The sequence below is a fragment of the Ascaphus truei genome, chromosome 9 (genome assembly GCF_040206685.1).
Source record: "Ascaphus truei isolate aAscTru1 chromosome 9, aAscTru1.hap1, whole genome shotgun sequence".
NCBI lineage: Eukaryota > Metazoa > Chordata > Amphibia > Anura > Ascaphidae > Ascaphus > Ascaphus truei.
In genome coordinates this window covers 58,290,095-58,317,573 of record NC_134491.1, presented here as the reverse complement: position 1 = coordinate 58,317,573, position 27,479 = coordinate 58,290,095, and the positions used below count along the sequence as shown (strand labels likewise).

General features: G+C 41.4%; 3 protein-coding genes across 6 annotated transcripts in view; 2 read left to right on the top strand and 1 right to left on the bottom strand.

Annotated features, from left to right (window-relative positions):
• Nucleotides 1-1,651: 1,651 nt before the first annotated feature.
• SLC25A47 (solute carrier family 25 member 47) lies at nucleotides 1,652-11,002 on the top strand. Of its 4 annotated transcripts, none has more exons than XM_075615074.1 (7): nucleotides 1,652-1,964; nucleotides 5,437-5,489; nucleotides 6,025-6,068; nucleotides 6,157-6,228; nucleotides 6,321-6,503; nucleotides 8,444-8,714; nucleotides 9,395-11,002. In XM_075615074.1, the coding sequence occupies exons 2-7, from the start codon at nucleotides 5,480-5,482 to the stop codon at nucleotides 9,673-9,675; spliced, it is 861 nt and encodes a 286-aa protein (XP_075471189.1). In that variant the 5' UTR covers nucleotides 1,652-1,964; nucleotides 5,437-5,479; the 3' UTR covers nucleotides 9,676-11,002. The 4 variants fall into 4 exon arrangements, with proteins under 4 accessions (XP_075471189.1, XP_075471190.1, XP_075471191.1 ...); XM_075615075.1 differs by lacking the exon at nucleotides 5,437-5,489 and adding an exon at nucleotides 2,561-2,679 and having other exon boundaries at nucleotides 1,653-1,964; XM_075615076.1 differs by lacking the exon at nucleotides 5,437-5,489 and adding an exon at nucleotides 2,523-2,679 and having other exon boundaries at nucleotides 1,653-1,964.
• WARS1 (tryptophanyl-tRNA synthetase 1) lies at nucleotides 10,792-27,206 on the bottom strand. Its single transcript, XM_075615072.1, has 11 exons — nucleotides 26,830-27,206; nucleotides 23,638-23,790; nucleotides 23,011-23,224; nucleotides 20,823-20,931; nucleotides 19,761-19,880; nucleotides 19,139-19,321; nucleotides 17,467-17,567; nucleotides 16,212-16,324; nucleotides 15,354-15,527; nucleotides 14,722-14,862; nucleotides 10,792-13,669 (listed from the first exon to the last, which is right to left on the bottom strand). Exons 2-11 carry the CDS (start codon nucleotides 23,749-23,751, stop codon nucleotides 13,502-13,504), a joined length of 1,437 nt encoding a protein of 478 aa, XP_075471187.1. The 5' UTR covers nucleotides 23,752-23,790; nucleotides 26,830-27,206; the 3' UTR covers nucleotides 10,792-13,501.
• The window catches only part of WDR25 (WD repeat domain 25), a 116,670-nt gene continuing 116,260 nt past the window's right edge, over nucleotides 27,070-27,479 (top strand). Inside the window, exon 1 of the mRNA XM_075615071.1 lies at nucleotides 27,070-27,285. The gene's annotated coding sequence lies outside the window, so the exon portion shown is untranslated. The remainder of the gene's footprint in view (nucleotides 27,286-27,479) is intronic.

The window sequence follows — 27,479 nt, the reverse complement described above, 5'->3', positions numbered from 1 at the left end:
GGGCAATCTCTAATTACCTAAAGAACTGCATAGCTGCCGGTCAATTCGTTCTCTGTCTATTGATCGGCAAAGTTTGGCGACATATTTAAATATGGGGAATGTAAATCGTTGCTATAGGAACAAGCATGCTTGTTAAAATAGAATACAAGAAAATTGGTCTTTCAAAGTTGTTGTTTTTTTAAACAGAAAATGCTAAAAGTATTTTTTCTTACTACAGAACTGATTTATTTAAAAAAAAACACACTCATGCAGGATATTGCCTGAACTGAAACTTTAATAGCTATAGCACCGTCCCATCCTGTATTGTATCTTTCTGTGTGTTTGGTCTCTGTTACAACCTTCAATGTTTTCTTCTTATTCCCTTTTCGTAACTGTGAAGCGCTTTGAGTCCCATTGGGAGAAAAGCTCTATATAAATAAAGTTGTTATTATTATTATTATTATTATTATTATTATGAAAAGTTTAATATACCGTAGTTGTTGCTTGTAAATATGACAGAAATGCACTTCAGGTTCCTATTTCATTAGTGTGGTAAAAGCAGCAGATATTCCTACATGTTGCACTCCGCCAGTTTACATTGGGCAGCTATACAGTTATTATTGTATGGCATTCATTGTAAAAAAGCAATCTTGCTTAGTCGCTATGCATTGTGACAGAATTGGAGTCAGGGTTCCTCCAGAGCTGGGCTCTTGGGGCGTTTGACTCCTAAGATATTCATTGGTTTAGTTGCCAGTGTTTTCCTTCCTTCAAAATGGCCGCCAAACTGTTCGTGTTCCCGCGGGGCCAAAAAGGAAGCCGTAACGTCATTGGGTGGATTGACATTGCCTCTTCCTATTGGACGGCCGTTTAAATGCGGGAACACCGGTAACTAGACTGTGAAGTGCCTCGTAGACGGGGGAATCCCAGAGCCTTAAAATAGAGCCGTTCAGATACGGAACTCCAGAGCTAAATTGAGCGGGATTGACAGTTGAGAAGAAGAGGACGAGGGGAGGGCGTCTAGGACCTGGGGTTCAAGCCAATATCTGGTGGCTGCTCAACCTCTTTATGGTGAATTCTCTATTCTGAATAGACTAGTAACAAAGTAGAAAGAGGGAGTAGGTGGCATGATACATTTTATTGGACCAACACGTAGTTGATATGTTACAAGATTTTGAACATATCTGGATCCTTCTGGAATATTCTATCTACAGCTACTTACATAGGCAATGGAACAATATACTAGTGGAAATGGTTACAGAAAGTGATCTAGAGGGCGTTAAGCTCTGGGGTGTCACAAGCTGCACTTTATACCTTAGTACACGGGGTGCACAACTTCAGTCCTCAACCCCCCCCCCCCCCCCCAACAGATCCGATTTTCAGGATATCCCAGCTTTAGCATAGGTGGCTCAATCAGTCCCTGCTTCAGCACAGGTGGCTCAATCAGTCCCTGCTTCAGCACAGGTGGCTCAATCAGATTGAGCCACCTGTGCTGAAGCTGGGATATCCTGAAAACCTGACCTGGGGGGGGGGGGGGGGGAGAGGTTGAGGACAGGAGCTGAGCACCCCGGCCTTAGTAAGTGGGACTGCAGCTATACAATATCAGAGCTGTGTGGTCACCTTTATAACAGTAACGACCTTTGTCACATGATGTGTTACAGGGAACGCACCGTGAGATCTGACTGCTCTTGGCTTTGACATTGTGGGTATTCTTTATTTGTACGCTTGACTGCTCTTTATCACTTCTCTCTCTCTCTTTTTTGTCTTCATTCCAGTGAGTGGGAGGCATAATATTTAGCAGAGAGACAGTGTATGAACTGGGGACAGATAATGATCGGCTGCAGATTGGTCGGCACTAATACTATTATAACAATCACTGGCGGCACAAGGCTATTTGTGGGACGCTGCGAGCATCAGGAAGGCGGTGTGACAGACGCTTTCTGAAATACACTGCCAGATGGCTGACTTCATTGCTGGAGCCCTGGGAGGTACGGCTGCATCTATACGTATAGATATGTATGTGATACTAAACCTTCATTTGCCAGTGGCATGCAGTGTGGTGCAGGCCTCTGTGGCAGCCAAGTGACTACAATTAAAATGAGTAGATGTAGTAAACTTAAATTAACTTTAATCATTGAAATAAGAAAATAGACCAGCTAATTTAAGGATATGCAATTACCAATTATATATATATATATATATATATATATATATATATATATATATATATATATACATACACACACACACACACACACACACACACACACACACACACACACACACACACACACATACAAACACACACAATTATAGTTAATTTCACCAGTAGTAAAAGATATATATCTTATACTACTGGTGAAATTAACTATAATTGTGTTTTTGTGAAGTGCATATTGCAATCTTCAATGTTCATTTTAAAGTGATTTATACTGTATGTCTGTGTTTGACATCATGTTAATAAAGTTATCTGTTATTCTATTCATTTGAAGTCTGGGAAACATACATTAAATACAGAGTTGTTTTTTGTTTTACGATTAAACTAGTTTACAACCTGACTCATTTGGATGTGAATTTGGCACAGAACAAGTAAGACCTGCGATGACGTCACAGACTAAACAAAACTTATATACACAGAGTAGGAACCAAGGCTGGAGTAATACTCAAAAATAATATCACACATCAAATGTGTCCTGGAGATAAGTAAGGATATATCAATTATCTTTCTTGCTCATAACGATATCGTGTGCCTCTAGAAATCTAGAAACAAAGTACAGTTATAAAGCAATGGCCAGTATATATATATATTTAGTAGAATTTTTTGTTCCGCGAGTAGATTTTTTGGTGATTTGTCGACCACTGTGTGTATGTATGTATGTATCTGTGTATATATATATATATATATATATATAATCAAAAAATAAATAGATGATACCGTTCTGTGGCTAACGAAATGCTTTTATTTGTGCGAGCTTTCGAGATACACTGATGCAGTGTTCGACAAACCTATACATTTGCACGCCCCGGGCGAGTGGATTTAACATCGTGGCGAGCTCCTATTGGCCCAAGCAACACACGTGTGGTACTAGATGGCGAGTAGATTTTTTTGTTTGGCGAGTAGATTTTTGGGTGATTTGTCGACCACTGTGTATATATATATATAATATATACATACACCCACCCACAAGCAGGGTGTTTATTAACATGATTAACATTAACCTGAGAGACAAAAGCCATTTTTACAGGGACAGTTGACACAAATGTATAAAAAATGTTGAGGATATATAATTTTGTGGCCAGTGAATGACATCCGTGTGCATGACATGCGAGTGCATGACATCCGTGTGCATAGCATGACATAACTTCCTCATGATATTAAGCACAAGTGTTGCAAACGTAGCTATGTTTACATATACTATTGCACCATCAGTTTGTCAGCCATCCTAACAGGTGACTGTCCTGTTCACACAGTTAGTTCCTAGTCATGTTACTTTGTTTTTTTCCTCATTAACACCACACAATCAGACTCTACAATTCTGTGAAATGTGGATAAAGCAATCTTTGCGACTGGGTAGCGTAACTCAGTGAATTTATGTTGTAAAACCCAAAACTGATATATGAACCAGTGTTTTGACTTCACAGCTTTTGGCATTAATATTCTCAGAGTTGGAACTAGTATACACCCCTTGTGGTGGAAGTTCGGGACTTATAGATGGTGGAATATGGATTCTTCTTTCCAACGAGCAGCTGGATTGGAGAATTTATGACCCTCTTACTCTTGGGGGCAGATCCACAAAACTCTATTAAATCAGGGCAAATAACGTGACATTATCTAATGAGGTAATAGACATTATTTTACTTGAGTTTAATGGGTATCCAGTAAGCTAAATATAGGCAAAAACAACATCCGCTAGTTATCTCATAGGCTTAACGTCAGGTTAAGTTACCACTGCCTTGCGTTCGCTTAACATGACTCGTGTTAGGCCTGTGTTGCCTACATGTTACACTAACGCCCTCCAGACACTGAAATATGGGAGACCTGGTTTAGTAGAGCCCCAAGCACTATATATATCCCCTCAAACAACATATGGAGAAACACGTGCTTAAAAAGGAATATGCAAAGTATATTTAAATCACTCACACCCTTCCCCCCCCCCATGCCCCCTAAAATATTTCCATAAGACCTATACTCACAGGCCTATGGCCACTTGTGATTAAGGGGGTACTGGTGCCAGACCCAACAGGATCAGAACCCACAACCTCTGCTAGTCAGGGCAGCAGCTCTAGCATTGCACGATCTCAGATGCTGGATAGTTCCAGGGGTGGGTTTCCCACACGGCTGCCGAGGCTATAGCATAGATCACCAATTTGTGTGTGTGTGTGAGTCTTACCTTCAACGGAGCGGCCTCCCTCCTGTTGCATCGTGTTGTTATGGCGAGCCGATGTCAAATGATGTCGTGACGTCACATGATGATGCGTTGCCATGACAACACGACATCACATGCTGCCCTGACCTCATGACGCCGCTATACTGTGGAGGAAGGCCGCCCCTGAGCCTATAGGCGGCATAAAGGTAAGTGTGCCCATGGATAGATCCACAGTCACATTATACTTTAGAGCGATACTGTTCACACCTGTAACTAATCAACGTTACATTATTTGCTTTAGTGCATAAGCGTTATAATTAACCTAATGCTAAATTAACGTTAGGTTAAACAGGCCCCCTCATCGGTTATGTGTTCAATGGGAAATCTTTTCTTTATTGAATTTGGGGCTAATTTTGCACATTTGTATTGCAGCTGAGAAGGGAGACTTAACCCAGGTAATTAGGGTTATGTTCCCATCATGGTTGGAAGGGATACATCTGAATGTGATTTAATTTACTGTAATTTCTGCCTTACAGTCCATTTTTAGCTGAGACTCAGGGAGACAAAGTAATTTACCCAGGTTCACATGATCTTTCTTCAGTAGGGTCTCTACATTTAAAAGGTTAGGGCCCTAACTTTAAAGCAGCAGTCCAAGCTGCCGTTTTTATTTTTTCCCTTTGATATGTGCATCAATGCAATCCACAGAATGATAAGTAATTAGCTAAGTTGCCGATCGATCAGTTCTCCTGTGATCGATCTGCGAAGATTCGGCTCGGGGGTTCACTAAATGGCTGTCAGTGCAGCAGAAGAGGACCAAAGATGCAAAGTTCTGTGGGGAAAATTATGTGACCGGACAGTCAGTAGATACAATTGGTGCACTGCTAGAGAGAGGGCAGGGCTCAAAAAGGGGTGTGCCAGAGCCTGTTTCAGAAGAGGAAGGGGATGTGATTTTGTAAATGGTTGCTATAAAAACAAAAAAAGCTTGTTACATTATAATACATAACAAATGTCATTCAGAGTTGTTTTAAAAAAAATGCTACAAATATTTTCTCATAGTACAGAACTGATTTTTTTTTTTAAACCACACATGTAGGATATCGCTTGGTCTGCAGCTTTAAGGCCACTGTTCCTAATACATGCAGACTGGTATGTGTACGGCCTTGAGAAAAGAGAAATCGATAAATACAAGCTTTAACATCCAGTCACAATTGCAAACCGCCCTGCAGCCTTTCTATTTAAAGCAAGCAGATCTATCTGAAATGTCAACACAAATCTTTAGCGCATTAAACCAATAAAGACTGGCAGGAATCCAGACCAGTAAAGCTGCTTTTATTAAGCTGTCCGTACGTTCTTAACATCACAGTGACATAGGACAAACGTGTGGCAAGAATGGAAGGCTCTTCACAAGGTTATTGCAAGGTTAACCACTGTATAGAACAAAAAAAGATGGCAAGAGAACAGATTGATGTGTATACTTTATTCAATGGAAAATTGGTATAATTAACCGATTAGCCTATTATCTACCTTTATCGCAAATACAGTTATTCATTCACTCCAGTGCTGCATTGAGGGTGATACGTTTGAGGACGGTTCCTTACATGGGAACAAGTACATCTGCAATTATTTCACTGCATGTTGTCTTCAATACTTCTTTAAAATTGTTCTTATCTATTGTGTGTAGGTGCCTGTGGAGTTATGGTGGGTTACCCACTGGACACAGTAAAGGTATTCCTTCCTTATTTTTCTGGCCTTGATATACTTGATACTACCTCCGATTTCTTTATTTTGATCATGTTTCGCTATACTAATACAGGTAAGGATACAGACACAGGGGAACTACCAGAGCATTTGGCACTGCATCCATTCAACCTACAAAAGGGAAAGAGTAAGCCTCCATTTTCTTTACCCGTGATTTTCATGACGTTGTTGTTGTTGTTGGCATTCACTTATTATTGACACTTTCCTTGTATTACAAAGATTTCAGGATTTTTCAAAGGGATGTCCATACCCATTTCCACGGTGTCCATCAGCTCGTCCATTGTGTTTGGCACATACAAGAATTTCCTCTACAGTTTATGCAAGTTTAAATATGGAAGTGCAAATGTTAAGCCATCCAAGTTGGATATATTCCTGTCTGGGTATGCTGCTGGAGCAGTTCAGGTACTTGGCTATTCCAGTTAAAAATCTACTACTTAGAATGCTTTATGTCAAGGGTTCACCAACTTTTTTTCTTTGCACCCCCCTGCCTGCTCCCCCCCCCCCCTGCTCATGCCCCACCTTACCTTCTCTCCGGAATCGGCAGTGTTATTTGATGTCACAACGTCATGTGACGTCGTGTTGCCATTTGACGCCATGTTATCATGGCAACGCAGAAGCTGCCAGAGAGAAGGTAAGAAGCATACAAAGGCTTTGCGTGCTCCCCCAGCATTTAATTTAAATGTTGTGGGGAAAAGTATGGGGCGTCTAAGTGCCGCGTGTACCCCCCCCCCACCCCCCGAAAATATCACGCCCTCCAGTTTGCGCACTCCTGCTTTATGTTATAAGGGTTATGAGTCTATTCTCACTCCTAGTCCAAAATGCTCAAAGATCTGTTGTCACGTAATAATGTCATGGCAGTAGAAACATTGTATCTTCAAAGGAAAATACTGTAACGTTACACCATCTTTTCTCTCTGGTGAAAAGCATAGTATAAACTATAACGGATGTTGGTAATAATTAAATGCAAATGATGATAGGGTTTATCCTAACATTGAATAATTACTAGTCCGTTAAGATTGTTGTGGGGGCTTAACGTTACATTATTTACAGTTGGTCATACCTAAACTTGGTGTTACTCACATCCAGAGTCTAGATGGTTGTAACGCCACTGTTAGGCACAATTTAAATAACATAGTGTTATTTCCCAGCATTATTTCTCTTTCCACTTCATCAAAAGCCTTATTTTGAGGCTTGAATAGGTGTAGCAAGAAGAGTGGTATTATGTTTGTATGTACAATATGTATGTATGCATGTCTTTATTTATATAGCGCCATTAATTTATATATTCACAGCAGTAATACATGTAACAATCATATAAATAACAACTAATATAAATAACACATAAAGGGGAGAAGTGCTTCAGACAAATGTACCATTTAGGAAAAGGAGTCCCTGCTCCAAAGAGCTTACAATCTAATTGGCTGGTAGAAAGAACTTACAGAGACCGTAGGAGGGCGTTCTTGTAAGTGCGTCTGCAAGAGACCAAGGTTTATGTATGAGGTGTTAATTATCAGCCATGGAGCTACTCATATGCTTCTTTAAGCAGGTGTGTATTGAGGTGGGTCTTAAAGGTGGAGAGAGAGGGTGCTAGTTGGATGTTGAAAGGAAGGGCATTCCAGAGGTGAGGGGCAGTCAGTGTGAAAGGTTTAAGGTGGGAGAGGGCTTTGGATACAAAAGGGGTAGAGAGAAGCCATCCTTGAGCAGAACGCGAGTCGGGATGGTGTATAGCGAGAAATTAAGGCTGCGATATAAGGAGGGGCAGAAGAGTGTAAAGTTTGGAAGATAACGCAATGCTGTACCACTATAATGTGATATTACACCTAGTTTGGGGTAGTACAGCCGTTGTTTTTGCATATTAGTTATGAGGATACCATGTTATCTTTGGGAACATAACATCCGGTCCAATTTTAGGTAATGTCACCTTAATACACCTGGTTTAATGAAACATTGGGCATTTGGCCCAAAGTTGGGTATGCTCCTAGAGTTCATGTACTTTACTATTGCAATCAAATGTCTAGTACTCCGAATGCTGTATCATGTTCTCTGGGTTCGTTCATGGAAGAGCCTGTTCTCACCTCTAGCTTTCCTTTTTTTCACCCTGATTCAGTGTGAGGTCCCTGAGGGATAGATAAATAGTGAAGTCAAACTGTATTTCTTGGGCTACATTTGGGGATTTTTAAAATTACAAGCTGAAACATTTCTAAAGCTTTCTGCCAGTCTCCAGTGATTGTAGTTCTGTATGACCAAGTGTTGCTTCATTTTCTTGACTTGATAAGCATCTAAAATGTAGTAAAACGTCCTTATATGTTTCATTTTCTTAAACATATATTTTATGTTTCTAGGTTTTCGTATCGTCGCCTGCTGATATGGCCAAAGTGCGTCTACAAACTCAAGCATATCCACGCGATTCCAATACATGTTCTTTGGTGGGCAGGCCGAAGTATACAGGCCCAATCCATTGTATAATGACAATAGTGAGAGAGGAAGGATTTCTTGGACTGTACAAAGGGTGTTTTGCCTTAATGTTCAGAGACTGCCACTCATTTGCAACATATTTTCTGTCCTATGCTGTTTTGCGGGAATGGTTTGTTCCAGTTGAACAACGTAACTCAGGTATTTAGCTGAATAGCATGTAAATCTCCCTGTGATAACATAACATGACAGTATTTCAGCTCAAAGTGCTTTGATGGGCTCTCAATCCACATACCTTGTGAATATATTTTCATAAAATACAGAATTAATGGAAAATTAGAGCACTGATCTGTCAGTGTCTTGGACTATAGCCATATTTACTAAACTGTGCTAAGCCATACATCAATGCATGACCCATTCAATAAATGGACTGTAGGAGGCTTTATGGTTTAGCACTGCTTAATAAATATGGCCTTAGAGGTCTGTTCGGTATCTGGAAAAATCAGAGACAATGCATAAGAAATATGAACTTAATAATTGAAAGTAAAAGAAAGTGTAATAATAAGATTTAGGGATTATGATGCATGTAGTTTGATATTGCTTTATACTATTGTATCCCATGATTGCCAAGTTACAATATAGATGGATCATAAACCAGAATTGGCACTTTAATATAAAATAGATTGAGGTGTAAGTTACAATTTTATTTTTAACAATCACATTTTAAATGTAATAAGTTGAGGGAAATGATCAGTAACCCTTTAGTGTCATATAATCGAGGCTTAAAGTGGTTTAACAGGACATCTTTCTTCCCCCCCACCCCCCATTTAAACAGGTATAGCAAAATTATCCTATACATTGTTCTGTTCCTTATCTTTCAGAAGTACTGAGTGTTCTACTTTCTGGTGGATTTGCTGGAGTATTGGCATGGGGTATCGCTACCCCAATGGACGTGATCAAATCTCGTCTGCAGGTTGATGGAGTGACGCAGCAGAAGTACAGAGGTGTGATTCACTGCATTACAAAAAGTGTACGGCAGGAAGGGGTCACTGTCCTCTTCAAAGGACTGTCACTCAATTGTCTTCGAGCCTTTCCTGTGAACATGGTGGTATTTCTCACATATGAAGCCATACTGAGACATATCAAACCTTTTTCCATATGAATGTACTAAAAGATACATTGTTATGTTACAGTTGTAACGTTGTTTGTAAAACGTGCTTAATGATTTATTGCGGCAGTGTCTTATAAGCTGAAGGATAACTAAATTGACCACATTTCTATTCAATATACTGTAAAGCTGACTTTCCCATGCTTGGGAAGAGTTTAGCGGGGACTAATCTTTTCTCTAGCATGGGGAAGATGTCTTTGAAGCATATTGAATCAGAGTCATGGAGAAATAGTGACTTGCCCAAGGTCACAGGAGATGATACTTGTATCAAAGAAAGCAATGTTACCTATAAACCTGCAAGGTTTGTTTTCAATGCTCCATATTCAATAGTGGATCTCAGGCAATTTGTTATTGGGATGCTCCAAGAGCAGACTTCTTATATAGCACCCATTTGGGAACTGATGTCATAGACCAGGAGTGGCCAACTCCAGTCCTCAAGGGCCACCAACAGGTCAGGGTATCCCTGCTTCAGCACAGGTGGCTAAGTAATTATGACTGAACTCCCTGTGCTGAAGCACGGATAGCCTGAAAACTGACTTGTTGGTGTCCCTTGAGGAGAGGAGTTGGCCACCCGTCAAACTATATTATATGTACATGTGACTGAAAAGACAAGCAACAAACCAACCTCTGTTATTGTATGTTGAGCAGTACATTGAACAGGAAGAGTATATCCATCTCCTGACTACGTTTACCTCCTCACATTCAAACCATCATACCCAGTGGGTACAATGTTTCGCTAATCTCTATTTATAAAATGTCAGTAGGAGTCAGAAAAGCACATTTTTTCCACAGTAACAGATAGCTTCTTATCATAAGACTGTTTGTCCAGTACCTGGACATCTCATGAAGTATAGAAACTTAATTGCTGAACACACCAAAGCATTGATGATGAATCTGTTCCCTTCAGGACAATTCTGCAGATCAATGATACTAAAGTTACAATTGTCTACTTGTAACAGTATACTTGCACAGGAAACATTTTACAGCACATCTTGTTCTGCAATTAAGGACAAATATCAAATATAAACACGTGGGGCAAAAAGAACATACAGTGAAAATTGTTACACGACAACTGAATTGTATAAAATAAGATTTTTAAATAAGTGAATCTTTGGGAGAATTACATTTTATTCAACTGATGGTTAGTCATGTGAAAGAAGTGCTATAACTTGATTTGTATACATCGTTTGTAATGTAAATAAACAATAACGTCTTTTTGCATACAATGGAGCACTTTAGCAAGAAGTCTTGTGCATTTAATTTGTGATGAATGTTAAACAGAAAATAGATTTTATGAATATTAAACACGGTGAATACATTATCATTAGTAGAGTTGTCTTTATATTCAAGTTAACATTCTAATTGTATATAATCTTAAATACTATATATATATATATACATTTATTTATTGTATATATATATATACAAAACAGAAAGTGAATCCCTGCGCTTCTCCCAAAGGGATAGCAATCAATGGGGAATATAAATAAATGTATGGTGTAAATACCTATAAGAAAAAAGGAGACTTTTGGTATACATCCTTTGATCAAATAATGCCAAGCCTGCTAACCACGTCAAGGTGCAAAGCGCAGGGATTCACTTTCTGTTTTGCACTTTTGTATGGCCAGTTTCTTCACTAGCTACATGCTCTTTACATGGAGAAGCGCAGTGATTATATATTTGTTTTACAATATATATATATATATATATACATAGACTTTGACAATGCGGAGTCGAATGGTAATGCGTTGCCGACATCACACAACGCCGCTGATGCCGGAGGAAAGGAGACGGGGTGGGGGGAGATTTCACAAGCAGGGGGCGGGGCAGAGCAAACAAAAAAAGTTTGCACACCCCTAAGGAAAGAGTGCAAAAATATCCACAAGGGGGGGTGGAGAGGAAAAGGTCTCTTATTCAGTGCACGACCTCTAACGGGTGGGGCCACTATAGGTGCTAGAAATATAGCCATGGGACGAGATAACTATGATGGTGGAAGCAATGAAGGTGACATATGGTATGACCACAAGGAAAAAGAAAACGGTGATTTTGCGTGGTAAAATGTGCGTGTATAAAAATGAACCTTTATTGAAGTAATGGATAAAATAAAGATATATACCGCGGGTATGAGGGGGGAGGGAAAAGGGAATGTAGTAGGAAACCCCTGCTCAGCTAGTGGTGTATAGTTAGTAATGTAGATACGGTGCTGTACTGAGAAATGTGCAACAAATATACCAAAGAAAGAAAGTACTCAGTTTAAGTTAGCATTCAAGTATCAGTAATATTGAATGTCAATATAAAAATAATCTTTATGAGAATGCTTATGATTAAAATAAATGGTGTAATGAAATTAGTTAAAAAAAGGAGCAAAAATTAAGGGTTCATTTCCTATTGGAGCTTGGAACTGTGGGTTGAATAGTAATGTTACAGTCCCCTAAGTAGCTCTCCTAAGGTGTAGTTTGTGTTCTATATCATTGAAATCAGTATTCAACCCTTGTAATATACTGAAATGCTCTCTGAGTGGCAATCTAAAACTATACTAATGATAGTAGATTGCTACTTCTAATTAGACCCCTAATATCGGTCTCATGATGTGGCAGCATCAGATGACTATAAGTCCTGAGTGATGAGGGCTACAGTCTCTGTTATGCATACTAATAATACTACCCCCTGGCCACAGGAGAGATTATATATAGTGTAGTAGCTCTAACTGATGGTGCGCAGTGAAATTCAGCAGCAGTTGAGCTGCCGAGCAGCAATGGTAAGCTGTGTTGTAGGGGGAAGAGAGAAACCAGCACCCGTGGACTGTAAGCTGCTAAGCAGGTATCGTAGCTCTGCCTGCCTGGATAAAATAAAGAGACATATAAATCACATGTACATAACCATGTGAACATATAATGCGAAATCTAAACCCGTATTAAATAGTAGCGGGTAACCAGATAGGTAGGCTCATCCCAGTTTTCTGAAATTACACTCCTGGTGCTAATCCAGTTTTGGAAAACTAATATTACACGTTCTGAAAGCAGAACATCTAAAGGGAATTCAGTTGACATAAAATGTGTTAATATTCTATGGTTATATTACTGGTTTCATGACATGCTAGACTGAGGTTTGTGGCTTCACTTGCAATGCCACATTCAGGGCTTTAACCATCGAACATTTCACTTAAATACATTTAGCCCAACGTCAGCTGTTTGCCATTTTGATGGAAAACAAAACAGGCATTTTTAAGTGGTTCAGAAAATGTTACCATGTGAGTTAGACGGGAGCGTGTAATGAAACATGCATGTATCATACAGCATATCAATGTTCAGAGTTAGTCCTTTAGGTATACATTTAAAGCCATTCATGTTACAATAATAAAAGCAAAACGTAAAAGATAGAAAGTGTGTTAAATGGCCATCACTTTAACCGAACGCCACAGCTTGTGGGACGGCTCCTTTAAATGACAGAACCGCAACACAGCTGATGACATTTTATAGAAGGTAAAAGTGAATACAATGATAGAAACAGACTCATACATTCCGCATCTGATTATCAGCGGGGTTTGGAATGTCATTAATAGTGAGGATGTTCAAATGATCAAGTCACATGACTTTATTCTGATCACAAAAATAAACAATACTTCAGGATTAGATTATCATTTTTCGGCAGTTCTCAAAATGTTATTGGTCATATGGATCTTCATAGACTGACGTAAATGGATAAACCAATCCACACTACTTGCTGCGATATACATAATTTATTAAGGAATATATGACGAGCGAACACTATCTTGTCTTTATTGATAAATTCCAGTATATTGTTAACAAGATACACATCTTTAAAAGCTGCTAAAATCAAATATCAGTTTCCTTGGAGTCATATATTGTTTCACCATCGCTTCTGTAACCTGTTTTTTCCTCTCCTGATGCGCCGCTATTATCGGTTGCAGTGTTTCTATTAACATTTTCTTAAGGTCTCCTGTTAGTAACACCCCACTTGTATAGTCCTACAAGAGATACAATGCACAATTATTGAGATGAAGGTTTGAAAGAATTAAAGTTTGTAATTTCAGCATAAACTGTGATTTGATATTGCAAACCGTTTGACTTGGGGCAGAATAATAATAATATCATGTATTTGTGTACAGTATATGGTTGAATATATATTTATATATGTCTGTGTCTTACATGTCTGTGTGTGAACAGTTGGCAAGATACCATGTGCAGCTCAAACAGTGATTGGTATTTACTCTTCAATAGACATCCTGCTCAGTAATGCGAGAAACTATACTGTACTTCAAAGACATGGTAAACAACAGTTGTATCTACAACAATGTGGTCATGAAAACTCTAGGCAGCAAATTGGCCACACAAACCAGTTTTTCCTCATTCAGCCAGTTGTCAGTTTAGCTGGGAAAGAGATTAGGCTGTTCTCAAATCAATAGGAATTGGACACATGGTTAATTCAGAAAGCAACCCCCCCCCCCCAAAACTGGTATTAAAGCCCAGAGAGCTGCGAGACCTACAGCTTCTCCAACAGAAAATAAGGGGTTCCAGAAAGCAGCTCCAGAGGGATGACCTGAATGATGAAGTGAAGGAACTCCTCAAGAACACAAGATACCCACAAGGAGGGTAAAATATATGTATGGAACACGTAATATCAATCATTATTGTATAACTAAAGTATACAGATTAATTTATTATCTTAAAACACACACACACACACACCATTTGTTCACATCAATACAATATTTTTCATATTCACATGTATTTGTGTTGCTATGTCACACGTCCCCCAAAAGAATGTGCAATACAGTTGTATTTCTTACAGGCTCAACTTTTAAAACATTAGGCGGCTGCTACTGTAATTCAACCATGAGTTTTCCATTAAAACAGTAGCCAAACTCCCTACTGCTCTGTGCTGAAGAACATTAATTTTAAGGTGAGTCTATGAATTGCTTTAACACCTTCATTGTTTGGGGTCCTGCTAAGCGTGGGACAGCCATATGTCACACGCCCAAAACCCAGGGAATGTGTGATTTCCAATTTTTGTTCATACCCGCTTCACTTGTTCAAGTTTCTCATCATCTTCAAGGAAGAAGGCCAGGTACATGCAACACACATCGACATCACAGTTGCCTCCATATTTTCTGTGTTCTTCAGTGGTGTCCTTTCCCCCAGAGAACGCGTGCTTGTTGATCTGAAACAAAAAAAGAGATGAAGCAGCCAGTTTAGAGACGGACCACCATAAACCCCAGTTTTAAAAAGTTTATCTTGAGCATATAATTAATACAGTTTACAGCAATGGAAGTCAGACTAAGTCTTATTCTCCTCTTCAATGTCTAGTCATCTTTCCCATTGTTTTTAATAATATAGGGCACTCACAATAACTGGAACATGAAGAAATGCTACGGGGTGCACAGCTGGAAGTGTAGGACTATGCTGGGAAGAAGGCGGCCCCCCATATGGACTTAATCAAATCGTGATATTTACCAGACCAACGTTTCGGTCCTTCGTTTGGACCTCTCTCAAGATGACATAGGACCGAAACGTTGATCTGATCCAATAACTATCACAATTTGATCAAGTCCATGTGAGTGCCACAACCCCTTCCAAGTAGTCATCTCCCCCCCCCTCCTCCCCCCCATCTTGTATTATAACTGAATGCGGTGAAGCAGTATTTCTCGGTACCTTTGTTTTTATTTGCTTGGCTGTGTCCGTCAGGAAGATGGAAGAGTTCGGATCGCTGGCACTCATTTTTGTCTGTGCTCCTTGCAGAGCTGGGAAGAATGTTGAATGCAGGAGAGCTGGTTTAGGGTATCCGATTCTGGGAGCTACGTCCCTCGTCATTCGGAAGTATGGATCCTGCAAATACATCCAGTACCTTCATGTTATCTAAGGAAACCAATAGTGATGGTAATAACATAGGCCAGATAAATGAGAGAGAGCTAAGCTAGTCCTTTTTAATATTTGCTTCAAAATGTCAGATATTTAATTTATATAGTTAATGGTCTAAACAATTTAATGCTAAATAAAAAAAGATAAATTATCTTTATTTTGTCATTAGCCTCACAATGAATGTCGTTCTGAGATCTTCACTATTCCCTACAAACGCGGCCTCAATACAGCAATTAAAAAAACACCAGGAAAAGAAAGGAGACTTGTAGAAAATGCAGGTTTGCATCAAAGATTAGTATAGAATTACAGCATAGTTTTTATATTATCTACTTACATCTTTTGTATGGCTCCCCCCCCTGCACTAGACTACATTTCAAAATAAAACCATCTCATTATTTTGGGGTCCTCAAATATATTCAACTGCATGAAAACAACAGCAACAATTGTAACCATCAACTCTGATGCTTTACACAATTGTCCACTGATGTTTTTCTTGCATTTTACCACCATACCCAAGAACCCAAAACAGGGTTTATCATAACAACTTCACCACTGATCTTCAAAAAAGGTTGTCAACATGCCTGGCAGCAAAAGAAACCTCTTGTGGTGAAAGTAATGCAAATACCTATTATAAAAAGGTCATCAACGTACCTGGTCGATGGCACATGGAATGAGACACTGAATATCTTTTCTGTCCTTAAATATTTGTGGGAAGGAGCTGCTGAAAGACGGAGCTGCTTGGATAGCAGGAAAGCTGATTTTCCCTAAAAGAAACCAGGCATTTTAAACGAAACCAGGCATTTTCCCTAAAAGAAACCAGGCATTTTCCCTAAAAGAAATCAGGCATTCCCTAAAAGAAACCAGGCAGTATAATCGCTGGCATCGAGTTACTGCACTGAAACCTTTGCAGCTGAAGAGACATATGGTATTATGCACTAGAGAAGCGGGGCCCTACTGGGCGATCCGCCAATACGGCGGTACTGTTTCATGACTGCGAAGGGGTCAGCCAAGTCCACGCATGCTCAGAAGGGGGGCATTCTGGGACGGCTTAGGAGGTAGGAGAGACGGGAAATTGCTGGTGGACATAGCTTTTTTTTGTGCAAAACTCACAAATGCTATGTTCCACTTTTCGGCGATTTCTACTTGTCGGCGGGGGCCTGGAACCAAACCCGTCGAATAAGTGGGGACCTACTGTACTACAGTTTTGCATCGGAAAAAGGTAGACGTTTTTGCTGCACACAACATTGTCCACGAGGTCATGAAGCCGTGATGCTGGACATCACGCCCGATCTTCCGGTAACTACCATTGACTTGAATGTCCTGCGTCGGCGGCTTCATGCATTTAAACTTGCGAGTACTTCAGATTTTATGGACTTGTGTTCGCCTGACAAAGGGGCGGAAACCCCCAAAAAGCTGTGCTGCCTCAACATCATGCTCACTCTGCAGCACAAAGTACTTGCAGGTTTCAAGTGAATGTTGTGTGCAGCGCGATCCGGTGACATTCTGCACATGGCTCTTCCGCCGGCACCATGAAAGCGTACAGACAGTGGAGTAGCTACGCCTACAGGGGCCCCTGGGTAACGTTGCTGCGTCATGTGACATCGCGTCACCATGATGACGACATGGAGGGCGGCAGCTCTGTTACAGGGGCCCTGCCCTCTCCCTGCCAATTTGTTTAATTGCTGTGGGGAAGAGCGCGGGGGCCTCTGTAACCGCTTGGGGGGTGGGGGGTCATGAAGGAGTCCCGATGGAGGGACCCAAACCCCCAAACTGGAGCCACCGGGACATGTCCAGGCAGCAGTTACGCCCCTGCATACTGAGACTGCTTTGATGACCATACCCGAGTTCCCTCTGTTTGGCCATTTCATCTGCATATCTTCAAAGGGAACAAAGGAACGTATCTTACCAATGCAATCACTGTCCGTGAAGCCAAATATCCCTTTCACTTGATTGAATGTAACGTGTTTCTGAACTTGCACCACATTTCTGTAGAATCCAGGACTACTCCTACAAGTGTGAACAGAAAAATACTGAGGCGCTCTCTAAAAGTGATAACGTGATAACAAATAAAGGTGTATAAATTCAATGTGATAATACAATACAATAAATGATTTGCTGCTCGACCCAATAAGATCCCCTTTAGATCCTCAAGAAAGTTGAAATGGTGACATTCGGGGAGCGCAGATTCATATAGAAAATATAAAAGGAAATGCATACATAGTGTAACAAATGTGTGAAGTCCATGGGAGTTTATGATATAGTATCAGTATCAAGTGGACAATGCCACTACTCACATGGCCATGTGAGCATGAAGTGCCTTGAAAGGTATCTTTAGGGATATCCCTCAAATCACTTCTGTTTTCCCTGGATCTTGCAATCAAGTGGTTGGGGGAAGGCTGGTGTGTAATCCTCCCCACGAGTTTGGCAAATGGTGTCCCGCAGAGATACATATTGCACAGAGAGATGGATATGTATAAAACATATGTTTATATTACGCAAATAAAAAGCAATCGTGCACTCACATATAATTCACGTTGACTGTGAACGTGGTTATTTTGGACTCCTGACAGCCACCTTAGGTGGTGTATGCGCTCTTGATTAACTGTTGCTGCAGCCTGCTAGGCAGACGCGGAAGTGGGATTCCCCTGCACCACAGCTATCAGAAGGACGCTGAGCCGCCACGCATCCGTCAGAGCTTTACAGCACTGTATGCGAGTACACGATTGCTTTTTATTTGCGTTATATAAACATATGTTTTATACATATCCATCTCTCTGTGCAATATGAATCTCTGCGGGACACCATTTGCAGAATGGTGCAACAGAAAAGAAGAGGTTAATGAAAGCAGGTCCAGAAGGATGATTTGAATAATGAAGTAAAAGGAATGCCTCAAGAACACAAGATATGCACAGGAGGGTAAAATATCAGAATGATACCTGTAATATCTAACATCATTTTATAACTAAAATATAATGTAACAATGTAATTTGTCCTCTTATTCTTACACACATATTGTTACAGCAGTTTGATGTGTCATATCAATACAATGTTTTTCATATTCACGTTTCTGTGTCACACTTCCCCAAAAAGAATGTGAAATACCAAGTTACACTCTAAAAAAAATAATATTAAAAAAAAAAAAAGTTTTTCTGCTACTTTTCACTGCTATGAGGGCATTGTACAATACAGACAATTGAGTGTAATAATGGAAATACATGTAATGTGTGTAATGGCAATTTAATGCAGAATGAAGCTGCTGGATGCATTTGCTTCAGGAGCAATGCGCAAACTCGCCAAGCGGACCCGCTTGTCCTGCCCCAGGAACACTGCGAGATTCATGTACTTACAAGCTAAGGGGTCGGGAAAGGGGGACGGGGGGAACGTAAAGTGGACCTACAGAAAGAGAAGCAGTACTTATATATCTGAATTAAAGAATTGTTCAAGATTAGCTTCCCCCCCACACACATTACGGCAATCAACAATGAGCTTGCATTGGTCAGTTACAAAAGCTAGATATTAACTTGCATTCCAGTGTTGTAAGCAGCACCTTCGTATTATTAAAAATGGCATGCACTTACCCCATGTACTCAAGATCAGAAAATATGAATGTTTTATTGATGTCAAAACCGCATGCTATAATGTCCTTGGCATTTTCTATTGCATACTGGTAAGCCTGCTCTGGTGTCAGGTCTTTCCACAGATATTTTTCATCATCGGTCAATTGAACAACCAATGGGATATTAAAAACTTCTTGTAGCCACCTACGAATGCAAGGAAGGCCAAAAGGTAAATACAGGTATTACATTATACAGGCACACACAGCATCTTACTTAAACGTACAAACGGATTCAACAGGTACCAGAACATACTGTATACCTCAAAGAATTTCCTGTCGTTCCGAAATGCTGTATTGTGAAACAGCTGCGTGACAATAATTCCTTAATTTATATTCAACAATCTTTTATAATCTACAGTATATAAAGATATTGTATTTCCCTTACAAGCCAAATGTAAAATGTGTACTTGGAGACTGTCGTCGAGTAATTCAGACTACATACGTTTCTTGTCCAGATGATACCAGACATTCAAAAGGTAAATACCTATTTTAAGTCTTTCCTACAAAACCACTTTACAAAAAGTGACATTTTCTCTGTGACCAACAACGTTTCATGGTAACAAGAGACAGCATATCCGACTTACTTTGTAAAGATAAAGGGGACGAGGTGGCCCACATGCATAGACTCAGAAGAAGGACCTCTGCCCGTATAAAGGTAAAACGGCTTCTTATTCTCATAGGCATCGAGGATTTGGTGCATGTCCCTGAGTAAAACAAAGAAACATATTTTGCTGGTGGTAATAACACCAGACAGTCATAGCACAAAGACGTGGTGCAGTAAACTGGACAGGTAACTTTGCATTAGCAGCAGTAATGAAACGAATAGCTCAGTCCATATAAATACATTGAAATGTGCCCAGTGCTTAGAATTCCATTCTACTGCCCTTCAGCAGAACTGCAAAGAATCTACTTTGGATCTAAGCAACGAGAACTAAAAAAACCACAATAAATGTAACTATGAGGGTTCATTTGTATTATTTGTAGTCAAAACAATGCGCAGTCGAAGTAAAATAGTTATGCCTTATATTACAATTTGTAATAATAGTTTCTATATTTTGGCTACTCAGATCAAATGATTAACACATCCCACACATATTGCTCAGATTTAGGGCAAGCTAACATTAACACGGACACACATTATTTGTATATTATTATTGCACCAATTGTACGGTCTTTTGTGGCATTTATAAATGAAATAGAGAGAGATAGAGAATGTATACACTAAACCAACATGATACTGCAAGATACATACAAATTACCATATTTAAAATAAATCCCTCATTCCTGTGACACCATCTGCAGAATATTACAGTATGAGGAAGACAGGGAAGAGCGGATCATGCAAGTAACTTAAACAAGTGCAGTATAACGGAGGGAAAAGTTACTTATTGGCAATGACTAGATTACCCTTATACATGTTTTTAAGAAAATGTTTCAAAACCTAAAAAAGAAACCTATTAAAATATTTTGTTTTCATTATAAGCCAATGATACAACGCACTGATACGCGGCAGACCCGTTAGTTGGCGTTAGATGGATTCTACGCATTTTGCTTAGACGATAATGCAGTCGAGGTGCAGGACAATATTTTATTCACTGCTCAATAAAACATCAGATGGCATCTGTACTGAAGAGGAAATGACATACCTATGTGAAAAAAAAATACCCCTCTGTAAAAAGTGATGTGGCTTCTGTCCGGTGACTTTCTCTATTCGATCTAGAAGATCCTTATCGATCTTACTGCTCCCAAACCGAACTAAAAAAATAAATAAAAAAGACAAGTAAACATCCATGGTGCATATAACTTGGCTGAGAAAGCAAGTGTCGCATTTTCTATAACTCTAAACAGCTGCAGAACTCTTGATCTTTACAAAAGTTACACGTAATCACACACTACATCAAAGGTTTAAAAGGAGGCAATCCAAGCAGTTTAAAAATGTCAAAAATAAATCGTTTTTGTTTTAATATAGAACAAGGTAGTGTGCTACAAACTGGATTCTTTTTGAGAGTACTTATGTGTTCTCTCTTCTGTTCTGTTTTGTCTATTACCCCAGTCCTTAGAATGCACCCGCCGTTTATTAGTATAAGTTTATCATTATTGGTCTATTAGTTAGGTTATTTAGTTGATTATTGGCTTACATTTGTTTATTGTCGCTTTGTTTTAATGTGTACAGCTTTTGATGACCTTTATTGAAAACGAATTACCTAAGCTGCCGATCGATTAGTTCTCCTGTGAACGATCAGCAAAGATCCTGCTTCCCAGGGTTCACTAAATGGCTGCCTTTCAGTTTCAATCAATCCTTCAGTTAGTGTACCACAGCGGCTACAATGGATTCTTATATTACTAAGTTAACATTATCTACTGTAACATTTTGCAGCTCAAACTGCTTTGAATATTGGCAACAAATGATCACAAACAGGAAAGTGTTAGAAAGATCTTGCACTGACGGGAAAGTGTTTAAAACCTTCTATAGAAAGGAAAGGATTATCAGTATATTAAAACTCATAAAAAAATGGCATTGAGTTGAATTTGAGAAAAAAAGGGTGTGTCCCTAGCACGCATGTTGGAAGTGAAACTTCTTAGCGTTGTGACAGAATTTGTTTTTTTTTTCATTGAATGAAAGACTTCCGCTTTATTTTTTTTTCCAGCAGAAATTTGAAGTGTTTAATTAAATAAACTTTACCATGTTATACATGTATATACAGACACACACACACACACACACACACACACACACACACACACACACACACACACACACACACACACACACACACACACACACACACACACACACACACACACACAGTAGGAGGTATAAGGCATTGAGAGGTTTCTTGAGTGTGAGTGTCTGTATAGGTGTGTGCATGTGTGTATAGTGTGTGGATAGGTGTGTGCATGTATGCATGTGTATAGCTGCGTGTGTATATAGGTATGTGAGTGTGTGTGTGTATAAGTATGTGTGTGTATGTATAAGTGTGTGTGTGTGTGTGTGTATAAGTGTGTGCGTGGATAGGTGTGTGTATAGGTATGGGTGTGTGTGAGTATAGGTGTGTATGTGGGTATAAAAGAACGTTGTGCAGTAGCTAAGTCTCCGTGGGTAATAGCATGAAATGGGTGACATTACGCCGTCCCCCTGACATTGTGTCCTCCGCAGTCACAAGTCCAGGGATCAGCCACTCGGCACGGTGAGGCTCCGCGTTCACATGCAGCTGCGGGCCGGTGGTGCAGGCAGTCAGATGCAGCGGTAATGTGCTCCTTAGGGTCGGCCCTGCATCTCCGGCTCTGTGGAGGAGTGCACATTCCGGCTGCAGGGTCAGATGCTCCTGCTGAGCTCCTTCTGGTCGGCCCGTAATTGTGCAGCTCCGGCCCAGTGCAGGAGTACAGGTTCCAGGGTGGGGGGGGGGGGAGGTGTCTGTGTGTCCGGGACCTCGGCCCTGCTCCCAACTCTCACCCTGACCCGGGGAGACAGTTAGAGGCTGCGGCAATGCTCCCAGGGAGCCGGTCATAGGCAGCGGCACTGTGCTTCCGGTGAGCCTGTCAAATTCAGCACATGCGCAGTCCCTCGCAGGAGTACCATTAGCATTGACAATAATATCATTACCTAGTGGCCATGGGCACTGCTGCAGGGCAACTGTGCACAAGCGCAGTCGCTACTTCCGTTTTAAACGAAGTCACGACTGAATTCAGTTTAGCCTATGAGATTTTACAAAAAGCTACTGCCAGCTAAGAAGTTTCACTTAAAATATTTTTTTTAGTAAGTATCTAATACTACCGAACTGATTTATATAAAAAATAAATGATTGCACGAATGGTATATGAATGGTTACTTACGTATAAGTTTGTCATAGTCCACACCTTTCGCATTGCCCGTTTGCACTGTCCAAGGGTCCACAAAATCATCCCCGTCATCTGCAGTGGACAGGCTGTTGTTGCTTACAGATGTGACATCTGTCGGGGGGGAGCCAGGGCTGTAATCCTGGCCGGTTGCTTTTTTGTAGTCCACTTTCAAAGCCAACAGCAGCTTTAAAGCAGCATCAATTTCATCCTCAAAACATAAAATAATATGGGGAGTTAACTCAAGATATTGTGACAAACAAGATATGATCTGTGAAGTGTGATAGGAAACATAATTAAATGCCCCCATCTTGGTTACATCTACTGATAACCAATCATAATGTCTCCTTCACATCAACATTCTGTGACGTTTGATATTATTTATTAGCAACTTTTGTTCAAATATATATTACATTACCTGCAAAGGTTTTCCTTTAAAAAGTTCTACATTAGACGACATGTTTGCATACCTAGTAAGTAGAAGCTGTCAAAAACAGTATTCGACTTCTATGGCAAATTAAGGTTTGTTCTGTAAATGTTTTCGTTGATACGGAAAACCAAAAGTTCAACTGGTGAATATATGAATAAGAAACCACTACAAAAAGTATACTACGATTACAATACCTTGGGTGCTTTCTCTGCCTTTAGTGATCGCACTTTGTCACCTTGTGTTGTCACTCGATCAAACAGCTCCGGTGGAGTGTGACTCCCAGAATTACAGTTTTCATGCTCGGCCATAATTCAGATGTGCACAGGAATGGAAAGGTATTCTTCTCACTGTTACCAAATGAGGGTATCCAGCGCGTTAATGGTGGGAGAGAATGTAAAAGGACAGATACCAAAACATCACTGTAGACTAGGGGTGCGCAATCTTATCCCCCTGCGCGCCCCCCCCCCTTACCTTCCCTCCGGCGTTCTTACGTCACGTGACCCGCCACATAATTTGCCATGGTAACATCTCCAGAAGCTGCCTGAGTCAAGGTAAGTGAAGTTTACAGAGGCCTTTGCCGCTCCCCCAGCATTTCATTTAAATGCCTTCAGGAAGCGCACAGGGTCTCCGTAAACCCCCCGCCCCCCAGTTGGCGCACCCCTGCTGTAGAGCAAAGCAAATTAGGCAACATCTAAACACAAGTGCTCTTTCATGTACAAAACCAGAAAGGGCGGAAATCATAGCTCAGAGGTAGCCAACTCCAGTCCTCAAGGGCCACCAACAGGTCAGGTTTTAAAGGATATTCCTGCGTCAGCACAGGTGCCTCAGTCATTGACTGAGTCACCAATTGAGCAACATGTGCTGAAGCAGTGATATCCTTAAAACCTGACTTGTTGGTGGCCCATGAGGACTGGAGTTGGCCACTCCGGTCATAGCTATATGCTCAAAGGCTATCAAAAGGCAGGTTGCCAGGAACATCAGTATATATATATATATATATATATATATATATATATATATATATATATATATATATATATATATATTAGTGCTCCTTGGGGTATCAATTAGAGAAACAAAATGCTAGCTATATGTATGAACCAGGACATACTTCAAAACGAGAGGTAACTCTCAATCTATTACTGCCTGGTAAAACATTTTATAAATAAATAAATAAATATCACCGTAGAGCGGAAATGAGTTCGAAGTAGAAATCGTTACCCAAAGTTAAGAATGTAACACCCCACTTAGCATTAAATGGAACTGGTCGATATTTACTGCATATACATCTAGCTATAACGCTGATACAGCTTACACTAGCACTTCTGTGACCACACCTTGTGTAAAAGAAGCAGAATGGGAGATTTCACACCATGAAACCACCCAGCTGTGCAAATACCTTGTATGAGTGTCCAGCTTTAAATATTAAAGTGGATTTAATATAAGCGAACGATAACACAATAGTATTGATAGGGATTCCTTTATGGCAATTAAGTCCATGGTGACTCTAGCCGTGCGGAGGCGCGCTGAGGCTGAGGGAAGGTGGGTGCTTTCCCTGGCCTTAGTTTGCGCGCCGTCCGGGGGCGGGCCAGTGACGTTACGGAGCTGGTTCGCCCTCATTGGGGGAACCGCTCACGTGACCGGCCCTGCGCTCCCGTGAGCGCCAACACTAAAAAAAATTTAAGTGGTGCGTCTCCGCACCCCTGCGGAAGCGTGAGCGAGCCCCTGCTAAAGCCGTTCTCATTGAGGCTCCAGGGGCACACTGACAAGCGTCAGCGCGCCTCAGCACGGGTCAGCGTTAGGCACTGACCATGGACTCAGCCTTATGCCTCATCCAGGGTGGAAACAGGCGCGCTGTCGCTCCAGCGCCCTGCTGGACCGGGCGATTCCTAGCTGGCTAGGTGCGCGTACGTCTAGGGGCGCAGACACGACATCACAGAGCTGGTTCACCCTCATTGGGCGAATCGCTCAGGTGACGCGTTTGCAAGCAGCAAAATCAATTTTGCTTGCTCGGCAAGCAGCTGAGCGCCGAGCAGGCACGCCCGCCCGCTCACACAGGCCACATGCATTGTCGCAACGTGTCCAGCGTGAGCGCGCGCGCCCGCTCAGCACCACCATTGACGAGGACTAACGGACAGTCTCTCTTGGATAAAACACCTGTTAAGGCTGTGTCCCCGCTGGCGCTGACCGCGCTCATGCTTGAGAGCGGTGACGTCACCAACTCTCCAAGCATGAGCGCTCGGCTGCCCTGTGCATTTTGCAAGCGGGAGCGGAGGGGCATTGGGGGCATGTTGAGCGCGCTTCAAAGTCACATAAGGCCCAGGCCATGGTTAGTGCTTACTTGCTTAAGCGTGCTCTCGCTTGCTGATGCTTGCCACTGAGCCCCTACAGCCGCAATTAAAGCGGCTTTAGTAGGGGCTCGCGCATGCTTTCCATTGCTTGCTGAGGCGCGCTTGAACAGAGCCGACAGTGAAATTTTAAATTCACGCGCTGACTCCGCTCACGTGACGCCTCAGCATCCAATGAAAGGACGAGCAGGGAAATGTGAACGGGGTACTGATTGTCTGGCGCCAGCGGGGTGATTTGGGAGAATTCAAAAGGGGTATAACATGGCCATGGGGGGGGGTTAATAAAGTGTCCACCTCATGTTGGGGGGAGGGGGGTTAATAAAGTGTCCGGTATCGCCATGTTGGATGACGTCACACACAGTTACATTGCCGTACTCACCACGCATGCGCAATGACGCGAACTAGCCACCGCGGGAATCCCGCTTCCAGCCCCGCCTCGCGAGTACGCTCGCTGTCTCGGAGGCAAGGCCACGAAAAAGGAGCGCTGACGGCTGTCGCTGCATTGCGTCAGCGCGCCTCAGCAAGCAAGTACAAAGTATAGACGTGGCCTTATTATTGTCTCCAAGTGCCAAGCTTGGGAGAGCGTGCGTGCCTGCGCATGAGCGCGCGCCCACCGCGTGATTGGGGACATCTACATAACGAGTACAAGAAGATGGAAAGCATCATTTTCCTGCAATCCTCTCCTCTTTTTACACCAATGTGTCTGATGACACTGGCAGTATCTGAGGGCCACTGTTGCATTATTTTCTCTCAGCTCCTTTGTAACGTGCTGCAGAGTATATGGGTACCACAAAAATATTATTATTATTAATAAATGACAAAAGTCTCTTTGTAACGTGCTGCAGAGTATATTAATACCACAAAATTATTATTATTAATAATAAATTACTAAAGTCACTTTGTAACGTGCTGAAAAACATATTGCCACAATGATTAGGGCACATGCTGCTCCCTCATTATAACAGGGACCATATGGTGAGCCCTCAGCCCCTCCCCCAGCTTATGCCCGCCGCCCGGTAAAGCGCTGCCCCTCCTCACCGTGTGTAACCAGCGACCGGTCCCTCTGACACCGAGCAACCTGTGCAGCCTCCGTGCGGAAACACGAGCAGGGGGCGGGGAGGTTCCTACACAGAGTCAGACACTGCTGTCAAACAGCCACTCCAGGCAACCAAGGGGTTAATAGGAAACAAGCCCGCGTGTTACCAAGGGGCAGATCTCATAGGACCACGTGGCTGCAGGAAAGCCTGTCCTCACACTGCTACATCACCCAGTTCCTGCGGAGAGGAACCCCCCTTCCTTGCTAGCAACGCATTATTAAACAATGCGGCGTTCCTGGCAGTGAAAGGGTTAATAATGGAAGGGGGAGGGGGGTTGCAAGGACAGTCACCAAATACAGTGCCCCACTTCCTGGGCAGGTAACGTGTATGTTGCATCAGCCTGTAATATCAGCAGGAAGCCTCTGGGGTGTGCATGCTAAAATGTATCACCTTATATGTGAGTACTGCAGATGGTTTAGTAATTCATAATAATATATGCTAACGTTGTGAGAGGTGCATCTCTTATCATTGGAAGTGTATGTCTGTTCATACATGCATGCACAGGGCCCTTCACTTTCCACCATTTGAATTTAACATACAAAGGGTATTAGGGCACATACAAAGGGTATTAGGGCAAAATAGCTGCATCAT

Excerpts from the sequence above, each read along its gene's own strand:
- WARS1 (XM_075615072.1), bottom strand. The coding sequence starts at position 23,751 with ATGGCCGAGCATGAAAACTGTAATTCTGGGAGTCACACTCCACCGGAG. Across the intron at positions 23,225-23,637 it reads AGGCAGAGAAAGCACCCAAG|GATGAAATTGATGCTGCTTT; the intron begins GTATTGTAATCG and ends TTATGTTTTGAG. Across the intron at positions 14,863-15,353 it reads CCAAGCAAATAAAAACAAAG|ATCAACAAGCACGCGTTCTC; the intron begins GTACCGAGAAAT and ends TTTTTGTTTCAG.
- SLC25A47 (XM_075615073.1), top strand. The coding sequence starts at position 1,934 with ATGGCTGACTTCATTGCTGGAGCCCTGGGAG. Across the intron at positions 6,504-8,443 it reads ATGCTGCTGGAGCAGTTCAG|GTTTTCGTATCGTCGCCTGC; the intron begins GTACTTGGCTAT and ends TTATGTTTCTAG. Across the intron at positions 8,715-9,394 it reads AGTTGAACAACGTAACTCAG|AAGTACTGAGTGTTCTACTT; the intron begins GTATTTAGCTGA and ends CTTATCTTTCAG.